Raw genomic sequence first — 14,859 nt, forward strand, 5'->3', positions numbered from 1 at the left:
TAAAAATCTGCTCTGAAAAAGAACAGCTCAATCTACTCAATTACCCACAATTCATTTTGCAGCAGCTTTGTCAGACAGACAGCCGGGTTAGCTGTAATGCTTTTTTGAGAACCGATGTTAGAAGAAGCGTCACCAGCAGACGTTTCTTCTCTTCTTGATGAGATGCTGCCAACAACAACAAAACAGTCCAGACAAAGAGGGAAGCAAAAATAAAGATTTGAGAGCTGAAAGCAGCAGCAATAATAATAATAATAATAATAATAATAGCACTACTGGAACCTTGTAAAGTCCTATTTGCAGGATTGTGAGATCAGGCCAACCAGACAGGAAGAAAGTCTTTAAAGAGGAGCTGAACTCTGAGCGAGCGGCTGCGAGGATTTTCCCTGACTACACTATCAATCAGAGAGATTTAACTTAACACACACAAACACACCTTATTCTCTCTGACGCATAGTAAATATGTCTGGTCAAAAAATAAAGAGTGAGAGAAATCATCAACAATAATGTAAAGGAAAAAAAAAAAACAGGATTCATAATAGTTTGGATATTTCTGGTGGAGGCATGTAAACGTGGCGAGGAAGAGGGGAGGGGAGGTCAGAGGTGAGGAAATGTCCAAGGCCAGTCAGTTTTGCGTTTTATTTCAGTCACTCTTGTCCTTCTGTGAAGACGCCGCTGCCTCCTCTTCCTCCTCCTCCTCACCCATCCTTCCATCCTCCAAGGCTGAATCGTTGCCTCTTGTCTCCTCCTCCGCTCCATTCTCCTTTTCCTCAGCCAAGTCACTTTCTCCTCCCTCCAACTCCTCCTCTCCTGTGGCTTTCAGCCCCCCCTTCTCCTCCTCCTCCTCCTCCTCATCATCGTCACCGTCCTCCTCCTCCTCCTCGTCTTTTGGGGGGTTTGTGGTCACAATGTTGCCCCCCAGCGCTCCAGCCATGGCGTTCTGCAGCTCGGCCAGGGTGGAGGCGGTGGGGAAGCCGGGCAGACTGAGCCCTCCAAGGCCTGGAGGAAGGAACATTGAGGGGTAGAGGAGGCCGGGGGCCATGGTGGAGAGGAGGAAGGGGTTGAACGCCAGGGAATTTGCTGACATTCCGGCTGCAGCTAACAGGGCTGCGGCATCACCGTTGATGGATGTCGAATCAGCAGCTGGGATCTGAGCTCCAGTTACATCATTAACTGATTTCTCAGCCCCTCCCTTGCCCCCTTTCTCCTTCTTCCTCGCCTTCTTCTTCACTTCTTCATTACCATCAGCCTCCTCTTCATCATCTCCCATCTCTTCATAGTCTTCTCCCTCTTCTTTTTCCTGTCTATCTCTCTTCCTCTTCGTCGTCACTGCCTCGTCACTCTCTCCTCCGTCTCTCTCCATTGTTCCGTTGGTGTTCTGTGAAGGGTCAGTGATGGAGTTTGAGGCTGCAGCTGCAGCTGCTGCCAGGTTACCTCCAAACAGCCCGCCTAGACTAAACATGTTCGGGAGGCCAGCCATGTTGGGCAGGCCTCCAATACCGGGCAACATAAGGGGCATCATGGAGGCGGTGGCGGCGTTGGCAGCAGCGTGCTTGGGGTCGGCGGTGTGAGGGAAGGCCATCAGACCAGCAGCCAACTGAAGAGACTGAAGGCTCTGGAGGGATGACAGGTCCATTCCTCCAAACAGACTGTTCAACAGCAGAGGGTTGATTCCTCCTGAACACACAAACACACACACACACAAACACGAACACGGCAGGTTTAAAGTTACGCTCTTCAGCACATACACAAACAGTTATAAAATCCCATCTCTTACACATGTGTCTTAAAAAAATAAAAAAACAAAAGATTGACGATGGAGCTATTTCAAGACAAAGGTAAAATATATTCTGTGTGTACCTGCAGATGAAACAGCAGAGGCCAGCGATGCCTGGGCAGCCTGAGCTGCTGCTGCTGCCTGGGCAGCTGCAGCCGCCTTGGCAATCTCCGATTTAGGTCGTCGCCCCCGTCGACGGACGCCCTCCTCTCTAACTACAGGGCCGGTCAGAAGGCGGTCAAACATGGCTTCTGGAAGGAAACCCTGTATGGAGGATGATTTTAGGTTAGAAAACTAATTGAAAGCTGCAAGCTGGCAATTCGAGAAGGTTGAGCCCAGAGGGGCCATAAAGGAAACAATAACTTAACCATTTTCATATACATAACCACTGAAGAAACATTTTATATACAGTGAAATCCATAGGCTAGTTGTTTACTAACCGACTGCTTCACAATGTCCGTCCAATCAGGGGCAATAGAATACTCTGGGTTCTCCAGTAACCATCTGGGAAGTTCCTTCATTGGTGGAGCCATGGCCCCGCCCATCTGTGGAACAGAGCGATGAAATGAGTTTATCTTGGAAAATAAAAAGTAATCAATATATAGACCAGTGGTTCTCAAACTATTTCAATAATGTACACCTTTTGAAATATTGTTTTAAGCCAAGTACAGCCTGAAAAGGGCAAAATATTTCTGGTAGAAAATGAACTATATAAAAATGTACAATACAGCAATGTGACTGTTTGGGCTAAACAACAACAACCTTGTAATTGAAAAAACACAAATTCTAGCCTTTAAAAAAAATTGTTTAGAGTGGAGACTCTTGATGTGTGTCAGCTTACCTTGCGTCCGTTGCGTCTGTTAACCACAGGCACTCTCTCGTCACCAGTCAGGGTGTTGATGTCTATCTTGTTGGGGTTTCGACAGCGATGGCGCTTCTGCTTGGGCTTAGAAAACTGAGACAGCAATAAATCCTCGCTCTTCTGTTGACAGGAAGACAAAAAACAGAGAGGTGGGTTTGAATAACTTGTGGCTTAGAGAAAAGAAGGCAGGAATAAACAGCAGAAACAAATCATTAAGACATATTCCTGATTAGATTCACACTAACAAAGGACTAAAGGTGAAGAGCAAAAAAAAAAATCTATTACATTTTTAAGGAGAGGAAGACTTACTGGTGTGAATCCAGTCATGTCCATGGTGTATGTTGGGTGCTGCCTCAGCCACTCTCCTAGCTCTTTGTTGGAAACTGCTGCTTCTTCCTCCTCCAGACTGCCAGAGGCAAGAGATCTGGCACTTGGGCTCTGCTCTGGCACGGAGAGGGGTCTGTGGGCACGGGCAGCATCCTGAACCACCTCCACACCTGAAACCTTTGTCCCATCACCATCATCCTGAATGTCCAAGAAGGACACAGAAAATTGAGGTGAATGAAAGATGCATTTCATTCAAACAAACCTTACGATTGAAATGCTTATAACAGCGGAATATTGTGTTTGGCGGCCAGACTCCGACCTCACCCCTCCCTACAGATTGGGTTTACATAAGATATTGGGGATGTGATAAAGTAGCTTTCCCCGGGCTGGAGACTGCAGGTGGATGCTGGGTTGGTGGTGGGTGGAGCTTACAGAGCAGTCAGCAATATGGGAGCAGGGTAGCAGCATCATTGATAAGCAGCTTAAATAGACCGCCAAATTGATGGGAGCGTGAAGCGTGTCACGTGTGTATACAGCAGTGCAGCTTGAGTTGCCTGTCTGAAATAGCTTGCTGGGGTCACCCCATTAATTGTATTCTCGTACTATCTTGTTTTGTGTTGGTAAAATGTTGACAACTTTACTGTCTATTAAAACACACTCATACCGCTCCTGTTCTCTTGTTGCCCATGAACAACAGCTCCAGGCCTTCCACATTTTTCCTGCGGCCTCGCCTCCTCCTCATGATGGGCAGGTCAGCCTCCAGTGCACCATTGGCTCTGTGTCCAGAGGGTGGGGCTTGCTGAAGCAGCTCCATTTGGGCTTTGAGGGATGGGCTTGTCACCAGGGCACTGGGGAAGCCAGCCAATGACGGAGAGGCCTTGTGGTGATGGTGCATACCCTATACAAAAAAAAAAGAAGAAAAAAAAAGTTAATTGACTTGACTTAGTTTTAATGTAAAAATTACACAGTTTCTTGGAGGACCATAATTAGGAACCTAATGGTCTGAGTGTGTTAGTGTGTGTTTATGTGAGCACCTTGGTGAGGTCTATAGCTTGGCTCTGGGACTCGGCAGCAGAGTGGCTCTCTCTCAGCTGAGCCACCATCTCCATTAGGTTACGTCTCTTGGCGGCCCTCTCTGCCTCAATCTCAATCTTCCTCCTTCTCCTCCTCCTCTGCCGAGGCACTGTCAGGCTCAGAGCATCCTCCTGCAACATAAGGGTAACAGTCACACCTGTGTCTGCATAACAGCATCTCACCTAGGAACTTGTCATATTGTTGCTACTGGTACTTCAGCAACATTAAATACTAAAGACGTTAGCAGTATAATTACTTACAAAAGCAGAGTGCTTAAAGTTACCTTCTAATTTGTGTGTTTGTGTGTGCATGCACGCAAATACTCACATGAACCTGTGGCGATAGTGTTTTATCCTCACTCCCACTGTAAGGTGTATGAATGCCGGCCATTGTCAGCTCGGCTAGGCTCCGCCTCTGCAGCGGGCTCTCGGTCACCGTGGCTACGGCTGCTGGGGTTACTGTGGAGCCATGGCCTGGTAACAGGTTACTGGGGAAGTCAAAGATGTGGCGTCTGTTGACAGGCCACTTGCCCTTCAGGACAGCCTCGCAGATGTTATCCATCCTGTTGATCATCACTCGATCCTGAAGAGTGGAGAGAATGGAGAGAGCTAATGATCAACTATTTCTCAAATGGTTCCCACTACAGTATTTGAATGTTATAGGCTTATATGAGAGACATGCCTTCTATTTGATTATATTTGACCAAAAACCACCCATGTTGATGAATAAATTTCCAGCACTAACACCATCAGCACAACAATTCATAATTCATTCACTACTGCTTTGGGTTTCCCTTTTAACAAAAACATTGTTTTATATTCAAAAATCGCTGTTACTGTCAATGAAACTCAACAGGTCCTGCACAGATGCTCCATATATTAAGCTTAAAAAGGTTCAAAGGGCAATTTGAAACATTTGCAGGAACAACAACTGGAAAACAGTAGTGTTGAAGTGAATAGAGCGAATGACAACTGGGTGATTATTTCTTGGGTTTATTAGCGACTGGCCTTTATTTGTCTTCCTTCTGTTTGTAACTCACCTTAGGCCAGAATGAGAAGGCAAAAGCGCGGTCCTGTAAGGCCTGCAGTGCAGAGGTTTCTGGCAGGTCATCGGGGCAGAACCCATCTCTGGTTTCGTTTTGAGCAGATGTGCTCAGAGATGCGATACTTTCCTCATCAAAGTTCTTCTGCTCTGACGCAGCACTCGCTGTGTGGAGAGAGGCAAAGTCACGTTGCCGCTCTTAATTAAAAAGGGTTTCCAAATTTTTATCAAGGGATCTAAATTCATTTTATTCTCTCGCCCCTGGAACTTATTAAAACACTTCCAAGTCATGAGGGGAAATACCAGGAATAGGCCTGTGATTGAGTGTGGTGTCAGCAATGATGGGGGCCGACAACCAGGGAAAATAAACTGGTTAACAAAAAGGATAATAATAAAAGTACAGTTAAAGAAAGATATTTGAGACATTCATGTTGTGTAAAAGCTACATTAAGAACTTCACATCATCTTCTCCCTGGTAAACCAAATTCAAAACAAAAGTGTGAACACTGTGCCCACAGAGACCAATGACTAATTCCATACTAATGACAAAGCAATAAACTTTCCCCTTACCTTCAGCCTGAGATGATTTCTCCGATTTGTCATCTTCATCCATCCTCTCTTCCTCTTCCTCCTCTGGGCTCTTCTCTGTGTCAGCTGACTTTGGAGATTTAGGAGACTCCGGGTTCTCCCTCTCCTCTCTGTCTCCCTGCTCTGAAGTCTTGTGGCCCAGTTGTGCTTTAGGAGAGGAGTCGGGATGTTCTGTGAGCTCAGTGGTCATCTCCCTCTGGTCCCTGAGAGAGTCAACAAGAGTCAGACTCTTCTCTTCTGTTAAGTCTTTGTCTTGGTCATCTGCTGACGTGGAAGTCTTGTCTCCTTCTCCAATCTGCTCTTCTTTCTGCTTTTCGTGCTCCTCTTTCTGCTTTTCGTGCTCCTCTTTCTCTAATTTTGGCTGGGCCCCCTCTTCTTTTTCTTCTTCTTCTTTCTTCACCTCCCTTCTCGGTGAAGCAGCGATTTCATCTTTCCCTTCTCTGACCTCTCCCTCATGTTCCTTCTCGTCATCAGGAGTTTCAGTCTTGGTACATGGAATGTCATTGGCATCTCCTTTTTCCATTTTCACCTCCGTCTTCACCTCCTTCCCTTCTCCCTCCTCTTTAGCTGAATCGACGGCAATTTGGGCGGAAGCCGCCGCGCTTGCCAGCTCTGCAGAGGTGAAGAGGGGTGCAGGGATGTTTTCTGTTGCCCCCATCCCCGCTTTGGTGACCTCTCCCTGTACTCCCATGCTGACACCAGGCCCTCGCTGGCTTGTAAATCGCTGGTGGGCGTCCAAAAAGGCCAAGGTAGGGTCGTTTAAGATGTGATAATCTGTCCTGCTTACACCATGCTTAGAAGCCCCCAGGATGAGGTCCCGGTCATGGCGGCCACACTCCCACCACTCTGGGAGGTCTGGGGAGGGCTGGCAAAGCTTGAGGCGCTCAGAGAGCAGCGGGTGGGGGAGAACTTGCTCACGGATGCGACGTAGCAGCTCGATGCGGTACAGGGTGCGAGAGGCACGCTCCTCTGTGATGGGGTCAATGATCAGCGTTGGATCTGGGAGTTCTAACAAGGTAAAAAACAGTCTTCATTAAGAAAAATAAACAAATATTTCTCAGTTTTTCACAAGAACACGCAAACAAACTATTTGAACACATCTGCAACGATCAAAATATCCTATTGCGCCTTGCAATAACCATAAGCAATTAATTTTCCTCTTACCTGTATCAGTCTTGACCTGCATTCTGCAGACCCGTTTACACATGGCAATAAATGAATAGTAATATTTCTCCAAGCTCTCGTCTGTTTTCTTGTCCAGTCGAGCAAATGCCCTGAACTGTGCCCAATCAAATTTCTGACGGTGGGTATCAAAGACGACTCCGAAGGTGGATACTACACGGTAGAAATCAGCCTCCTCACGACGAGTCCATCTGACAAAGAAAAAATGTGTGAGCAAAGGTTTAACTACAACAAGTAATGTAGTGATTTGATTTGAATTATTTGGCATAATTGAATACTGATTTGCAGGATGCAATGCCGTAGGGCAATTACTTAATAATCTTGTGTATACATATACTGTACGTAGGATAATTGTACGCAAATATGAGACATCATATGCAACAATACCTTTGTCTCCTTTCCTTGTAGTACATGGTTCCATCAGTCATCAGGGAGCTGGCGGTCATCACTGGTGACGCCTCTGGCATGAACTGCCCACCTTTGGCAAAGTAAGAACTTCCTTTAGCCAGATACTGGCTGCCTTCTGTCAAGAAGACCCCCGCTCCATCTTGGATGTAAGTTGCTCCTTGTGTATCGGTAACCATCCCGATGGCAGGCAGGAACTCCCTGCGTCGTCGTCTGCGACCATCAGGCCGGTTGAGGGCCTCCTGGCGGAGCTGCTCCCTGCGGTTGGAGCGCTGGTAGGCCGTGATGAGGCGACGCAGACGGGCAGTCAGAGCTGAGGCTGCTGGCCAATAGAGTCGCTCGTTGGAGCCTGAAGCTCCGCCCAAAACACTTTGACCGTTTTCACCTGATTTAGCTACATGAGGAGAGGGCAGAGAGGAACAAAAAGGAGAAAAATGCTGTAAGGAGCCTGTTCATCTTTTTATCATTTGTTCTCAAACACGTCCCTGTGCTCATGTGGCACACAGCCTGTGGTAGTTTAATTAGGGTTACGACTGAAAAGCCTGTGGCAGTAACCAATAGGAGTGGGAATCTCCAGGCAGCTCACAATTCCGAGGACTACAATGCCATGATGAAAACATTATCAATGAATCTTGATGCATTAACATTCTTTATTTCTATACAGGATTCATTTTTTCCCTCACTGTGTGACCATTAATTAATTAACACATTCATTAATTCACTCACTACTTTTAAAGTGCTCATATTATGCTCCTTTTCAGGTTTGTAATTGTATTTAGAGGTTGTACCAGAATAGGTTTATGTGGTTTAATTTTCAGAAAACAGCATGTTTTGTTATACTGCACATTGCTGCAGCTCCTCTTTTCACCCTGTGTGTTTAGCTCTGCTCAAAGGAGAATTCCAGTCAATTCCAATAACTCAGCGTAAGCAGCACCAATTGTTTACGTTTTTCTCACTCCAAATTTACAAACAACAGAGCTACGTGTTGGAATCGACCGGAATTCTCCTTCAAGCTACAGAGTGAGACATCTCACTTTTGTTCCATCTTTGCTGGGAGTCGCGCATGCGCAGAAAATACAGCTAGCTTGCTAGTTGCAGAGTACAAGGATGTGCCACGCTAGCAGCTGGGTGAGCATTACAACGTGTGTTACAAGATGGCGCACGTTCGTTACGGAAGTAAAGCCTGGACTACAACAGAGCTGTTTGGAACGGTTTAAGAAAAGTGTTTCTGTTGGAGATGGTAAGTCCATTTGGGGAGGGGGACTTTGGGCTTTTTGACTTTGTAAACCTATAACGTGCACAAAAAAAGATAACACAATCAAGATAAGGGGAAAAAGCCAAAAAGCAGAATATGAACACTTTAAAACAGCATATGTTTAATAAGACAATTAAAATAAACAGATGAATTTACTTTAATTTTCTTTTAGTTCAGTTAGACAACTTGCATTAGGAATGCATTTACAAACATTTAAAAAAGAATTTAAACATTCAATGCTGGCTTATTGGCCATAATTCTTAGTGTAAGAGGTACAAATTTTCCGAAAAGAGACGTCTTTCTTCCTCACCCCTAGTAACTAACAGAGCGGTTTCTGCAGGAACTGCTAAACTAAGGCCTACAAGAACAGTCAGTAGTGGCATCTTAATTTACTATTTTTTGCTCCAAATATTATAATAATTGACTCTTTCGGGCTGAATTAAAAGTTTACCTTCGGCTTCACCTTCCACAGTGTCATCCAGTGGTGAGTTGGTGAAGTCGTCCATTTCATCTTTAAAAGGCATCCGCAGTGGCTTGTACTCTGGATCCTCATCCTCACTGTAGAGGTTGGGAAGACAGGCAAGGAGATTTTAGACATAATCATTTTCACTTTTAATACTTGAAGAAATAACACAACAAAGCGGAAAGGGAACAATAAAAAGAGGCACAACAATTATTTTTTATATTTCAGAGTAAAACATCAGATACAAAAACATGTGTGCCTACACCTGCTTCCAGTCACATCTATGGAGATACTGCACTACAGGATTTAAATCAAAAGCATTTATTTATCAGATTTTGAGCATTCTGAGCACTATTTAAAGTTAATTGTTGAGAAGTTTAAAGGGGGAAGAGACTGGAAAAGGGTAATAAAATGTGATATATCACTGAGATGGAAAATAATACTTGAGGGAAGGGGTAGCAGAGAACCTGCTTTTTGGTGTGTGTTGCCTTCTCTCTTACCCCTCAACGCCATCTGCCATCATGTCGGAGCCCCTCTGCTCAGCAGCGATAGCCTTGGCGTCCGGCATGCCGACCCTCTCCAAGAAACACAGGGCGGGGTCAGCTCGCATTGAGTTGTACTTCTCATAGCCTTAAGAGAAAAAGAATAATACAGAAGCTTGGAAACCATGTCTGAAGATGCATAGCACACACAGCTCACTTTCAGACAGACATGATGCCAAATAATCCTTTTTTTTTTTTTTTTAAACACATGCACGCACACACAGCATCCCATATTAAATGGAGTAGACAAAAACAGCAGCAGAAGGGCAGACCCCAGGAGCCAGCTGCTGACAAGACAGACAGCCTGTGTGTGTGTGTGTGTGTTTGTGCACGTACACCCGCCTTTAGTGAGTGTGTGTGTGTGTGCGCGCATGCCTATCCAAGTGAGCCTGCAGGTGCTCATTTGTGTCAGAGAGAAAGAGAGAGAGAGAATGAAAGATAAAGAAGGAGAGAAAATGAAGAGGAAAAAGTGCACATGTCATGGCGTCTGTGAAAGTGAGCTAGTGGGTGTGAGAAAGTGTGTGTGTGTTTGTCCGTTAGGGGCATTCAACCAGAACAGATTAGAATGTGCAGATCCTACTGAGACACAGTGAAGGAGAGGGTGGGGATGAGGGGAAATATAGAGGTGGAAAAAGGGAAAAAAGTAGAGAAGGGAAAAATGATTGTGCACAGGAGGAAGAAGAGGAGCAAAGAAGGCCACCATAACAGGACCACACCGTCTCTCCATTAACCTTTCATCTGTAGTAAGATATGACGCATTGTACCTAATCATCTCTGTCACACACGCAGCTCTGTGCCCACAGCCAAACGTTAATCATCGGGGCCTTTACAGGCCATCACTTTTCTGTGTGTGCGTGAGACGCATTGTTTTGCGTGCCTGTGCGTGCGTGTTTCTGCATACAAAGCAGACTGTGTGTGGTTGTGTGCGTTAGTTCCCCCCCCCAAGGGCCTCCCTAGTGAATGAGGATTATGATTAACTATGGGTGAGCCCTTTTGTACTCCTGTATGTGTATGTGTGTCCTAATTGAATCATAGAGGGTGGCAATGATGGAAACTTATGACAATTATGTCAAATTAATATGAATGAGGGTCTTCATCCGCTGCGCACAGACACTATACTCCATCTCATCTGTCCGCCACTGGGAGTTACATTTAGTTACCACCGAATGGTGGGTAATTTGGAAATTAGGGCAACTTTCCAAATTATCTAAATAACCGGGTTAACGGTAAGAAAAAACACGTTATTTTAACGTTGAAATTAGCTTTGTAATAATTAGTTTAACACCTGTAAAAAACTGCAAAGCAGAAACATGCACACGCTCATGGTGAAACCACCCATCAATCACACTCGCAATAGCACACTGAGCCTGCCAGCTGCGTACCGCTATCACCATAGCAACAGCAATCAACCGGTGGCAGCAGAAGTGGGTGGGATATTTGTTTGTGTGCCCTCACCCAGTTTGAATGATGTGTATGTGAATGCCTGCATGTGTCTGTGAGTGTGTCAGAAGGTGCTGACATGTTAATGTGGGTGTGTGATGTTCATTTTGTCTTCACCACATATATATGCACTATAGGCTGAAATGTTGCAAGATGTGGATCTATATGTACAGTAGGTGTATGAGCTTGCTGGAGTGTGTGTGCTTCTTACCGTGTTTGAAGACACCGATGAGCAGGGATTTGTCTGCCTCGCTGTCCCACCAGTCAGCTGGGACTTCAGCATGGAACGGCTGGGGAATCCAGATGTCCAGCTCACTGTGGCAGAAATGAACATAAAATCACTGATAAATTAAACTGTTGTTAAAATGTTGAATTAGTTCCAGTTGGGCTTGATCCCCAACGTGTCTTTAAGTTATGAATAAACTTCAAAATATTGCCTTCCCAGAGCAGTAAATTACAAAAACTTTTGTAATTTAACTTTTGTTTACTGTTAGAAGTGTTATGCCATAAACGTTTGAAATGTTGATAATATGTTCATGACAGTGTCATGTCACTCATATGTAAACACCTACAAGTAAAGTGTAACCGAAAATTCAAATTGTTCTGTAATTTTTTTTTTCAATAATAATAAAAAAAATCTTTAGTAATAAAAAGAACTGATGAGACTATTCCAACGATACCTACCTGTACAGCTGGTTAGTGGCTTAACCCTGACTTTGGGGGAATGAGCAAATCGCAGTTCAAATCCCTTCTCTAGAGGCCAATGTTATATTTTGATAATTCTTTTCTATGGCACCCAGTGCCATATGTGAAGTACTACTTCACATTTTGACTTTTCCTTTAAACTAAAACAGCACATTGCTTTTTGTGTAAATCATCCATTTTTGTCCAAAGCAATCAGCAATACAGTTGATGGATTTGGAAAAAATATTAGTGTATAGGGATGTTACGGGAACCGGTACTTCTGCACCAAAATTCACAAAACATGACTGTACTAGTTACCTATAGTACCGAGGGATGCAACTCTTCCGGATGCTGGAGAAAGAAAGCTGACTGGTACAGAAAAACAGAACGCCTAACGTCCAAGCTTGTTGCTTTGACCCATCTTTTCAAATTACAAAAAGTCCAACTAACCACTTGGTCAAGATCAGAATTCTTCATGCATGTAAATGACAAACTCACAATAGTTATAATGAGCAAGCTACATTGTTTGTTGTGGCACAAAAAAGGAAAAAACTAATCCTCCATTATGGAAAAAAAGGAAGGTAGAAAATGGTGTTTCCAGCTAGTTATGGAGAGAAAGGGTACAATACACAATAGAAGCAGAAAGACAGGAAGACAGGAAGGTGACAGGAGGAGAGGAGAAACCAGGGAAACAGTCCCTTATCTCTGCAAACAGCAGCATGCCTGGCCTTGGCAACACGCATATATGCGCCAAGACTGGCATGCTAAATCCCCCTGGCATATGTTGGCACGATGGCACCCCGTATGACACACACACACACACACACACACACACACACACACACACACACACACGCCATTGAGAGGGAAGATGGGAAAGAGAGGGGAGGGAGTGGGAGAGATCAACGTAAGTGCACGTGCTCCACATTATAAATGCATCACATCTGGGTGAAAGGGTGATGAGAGGGGGATGGGAGATGATGAGAGACTAAAGTGGACTGCAGAGAGAAGGGAGAGATGGACAGATGGCAAGAAATGTGTGGTGCAACAGAAAAAGAAAGAGGAAGCAGTTTAGGAGTTGTCAGGGTGAGACGAAGAAAACCGTTTAGCAAACCTTCACATCCACAACCTTGCACTGTAAGGCCTCATGCCAAATGACAATAGCTCGTCAATGTGCAAAAAACAACAACTCTAAATTGGGTCAAAACTGAGATAGAAAGCTTATTTTCCCCTGATAGAAACAAGTTTTTTTTTTGTCAGAATGAAAAGAACCCTGCCAAAGAGGCCACTAGAACAGATGGAAATACACTTTAGTAATAATTCATTACACATTCATATAAATATCCATCTCTCAACTCACTTTCATTATGCACCCAATACATGAAAGCCTTCAAATTGACTGTAAACATTATGTATGTTGAATTCAAGGAAAAATCCTCTGCTGGATGATGTGTTCATTTGGGAGTTCAGAAGTAATATAAGGTTGCCAAACTTATGGGCCCTTAAGGAGGTCTGGACAAGTTACAAATTCTCAAAATGTTGGAAAGACTAGCAAAGCCAGAGGCAGCCATTCTGGGTTGAAAACACAGGAACAGAACACTAGTTTTGTTTTCTGTCCATGCTTGTTTAAATCAGTGATTTTAACCCTCTGCACCCTCAGGTATTTTTGACAACTTGTGGTCCATCTGGTTTTATTTTTTATAAAAGTGTGTAAAACATCAACCCTCTTGTCCACAGTCAATCTATAAACATTTCTTTCAGGACAAACTAGGCTATTAATATATTTGTGCTGCAGTGAGGTCACATTAATTTAAAAAAAGGTTTTGGGACCATGAAGACAAATAAAATAGATATTGAATCTCAATTCTCATTTCTTCAAACAAGGCCCAAACTTATGCCAAGACTTAAAACAGTAATGCTATTTCTCTCTGTAGAACGGTTTCGAAAATCTTTAGTCAAATCTTACTATTTAGACTTTGAGTGATCTCTCCTCACAATAAGCAAATCTTTGTTGTACCTCGGGTGAAGCATTGCCGGCCTTATATGGGCCTAATGTGTGACAGACCTGCCGTTCATTGGTTTACAACACAAAAACAAGCGTCTCCCAAACCATCATGGCTTTCAGCGGCCAAAAATTCATAAATTATGGACATAAAGTGGATTGATCTTTGATGTAAGACTTTGGATTTGTTGCTCAAAGACCCCAAAAAAGGCATAAGTTCCAGGCTGGATATAACTCCTTCTGTAAGGGCCACAAAGACACCACAGTGACAGCCATGTTAGCTTTTAGCTGGAAAAGACTGCAAGTTTCAAGCTCTCATGACTGTAAAAATGATTAAAATATGAATTGAAGATTCCTTTTTTTTGCTGTTTTTCATTATATACAACCAACGCGGGCCAACGGGGTTAATACAACAGATTACAAACAAAAATGTAAGATGTTGTTTTAAAGATCCGCAGACGTCGGAGAGAGAAAGTGGGACTATGATTAGTGTGTTGTAAACAGAAATGGAACTGAATAATCTACTTGAACAGCAAAAGGCTCACTTACAAAGACAACTAAGTAATGTGAGTAAAGTAATGTGAAAAGAGAAAAGGAAAAATAAAGTTGCCTTCTATGTTGTAGTCCGCTCTGTATACGCATGGAAAGAAGTGGTTAAAGAGAAGACACTGAAATAAGTGTTAACTAACCTGGCGTCAGATCCTTCCAGAGTACGTTCCGCCTGGTCGCCTATGACCTCCTGTCGCAGATAATACAGCATCCTCACCCTCAGCAACACCCTGCAGAACAAAGTCAAGTTGGTAAAATTCTCCTTTTAGTAGAGTTGTCTGGTTTAGTTCAACACAGACTAGAGATTAGCCGGGCTGCGACTAACAAGTTTTTAGCACTGAATAAACCTCGCACATTTTCTCAAAAGGCACTCTAAGAACTGTCACGAGTGTTATAGGCTACAACATTTTTGGTTACATACAGCAAACATCTTGGGACCGAGGACCGATTCACGTCAAATCAAACGGTGCCAAATTTCAGTATCCGAGAGCGCGTAAGGCTGAATTCATCTGTCTTCTCTTAATGTTGACAGAGAGAGGCGCTCTGACACACACTCAGCGCTGTGGTCACGGCGGAGCATAACTGTCGACTCGGCAGTTTGTTTGCAAATTTTACATACATACATACCACACACACACAAACACACACACACACACACACACACACACACA

General features: G+C 44.0%; 1 protein-coding gene across 2 annotated transcripts in view; it reads right to left on the reverse strand.

The window, feature by feature from the left end:
* Positions 1 to 314: 314 nt before the first annotated feature.
* The window catches only part of chd7 (chromodomain helicase DNA binding protein 7), a 68,908-nt gene continuing 54,363 nt past the window's right edge, over positions 315 to 14,859 (reverse strand). Inside the window, exons 25-40 of one of the 2 annotated variants that reach the window (XM_034886995.1) lie at positions 14,329 to 14,418; positions 11,165 to 11,268; positions 9,472 to 9,601; positions 8,960 to 9,066; positions 7,236 to 7,647; positions 6,831 to 7,039; positions 5,649 to 6,674; positions 5,077 to 5,243; positions 4,365 to 4,619; positions 3,998 to 4,168; positions 3,628 to 3,861; positions 2,946 to 3,161; positions 2,616 to 2,756; positions 2,215 to 2,319; positions 1,858 to 2,038; positions 315 to 1,674 (exon numbers count right to left, since the gene is read on the reverse strand). In XM_034886995.1, the coding sequence (XP_034742886.1) occupies positions 641 to 1,674; positions 1,858 to 2,038; positions 2,215 to 2,319; positions 2,616 to 2,756; positions 2,946 to 3,161; positions 3,628 to 3,861; positions 3,998 to 4,168; positions 4,365 to 4,619; positions 5,077 to 5,243; positions 5,649 to 6,674; positions 6,831 to 7,039; positions 7,236 to 7,647; positions 8,960 to 9,066; positions 9,472 to 9,601; positions 11,165 to 11,268; positions 14,329 to 14,418 (4,582 nt within the window). In that variant the 3' untranslated portion in view covers positions 315 to 640. The remainder of the gene's footprint in view (positions 1,675 to 1,857; positions 2,039 to 2,214; positions 2,320 to 2,615; positions 2,757 to 2,945; positions 3,162 to 3,627; positions 3,862 to 3,997; positions 4,169 to 4,364; positions 4,620 to 5,076; positions 5,244 to 5,648; positions 6,675 to 6,830; positions 7,040 to 7,235; positions 7,648 to 8,959; positions 9,067 to 9,471; positions 9,602 to 11,164; positions 11,269 to 14,328; positions 14,419 to 14,859) is intronic. The other variant, XM_034886994.1, reaches the window with a different exon arrangement.

The sequence above is a fragment of the Etheostoma cragini genome, chromosome 12 (assembly GCF_013103735.1).
Source record: "Etheostoma cragini isolate CJK2018 chromosome 12, CSU_Ecrag_1.0, whole genome shotgun sequence".
NCBI classification, from domain to species: Eukaryota; Metazoa; Chordata; class Actinopteri; order Perciformes; family Percidae; genus Etheostoma; species Etheostoma cragini.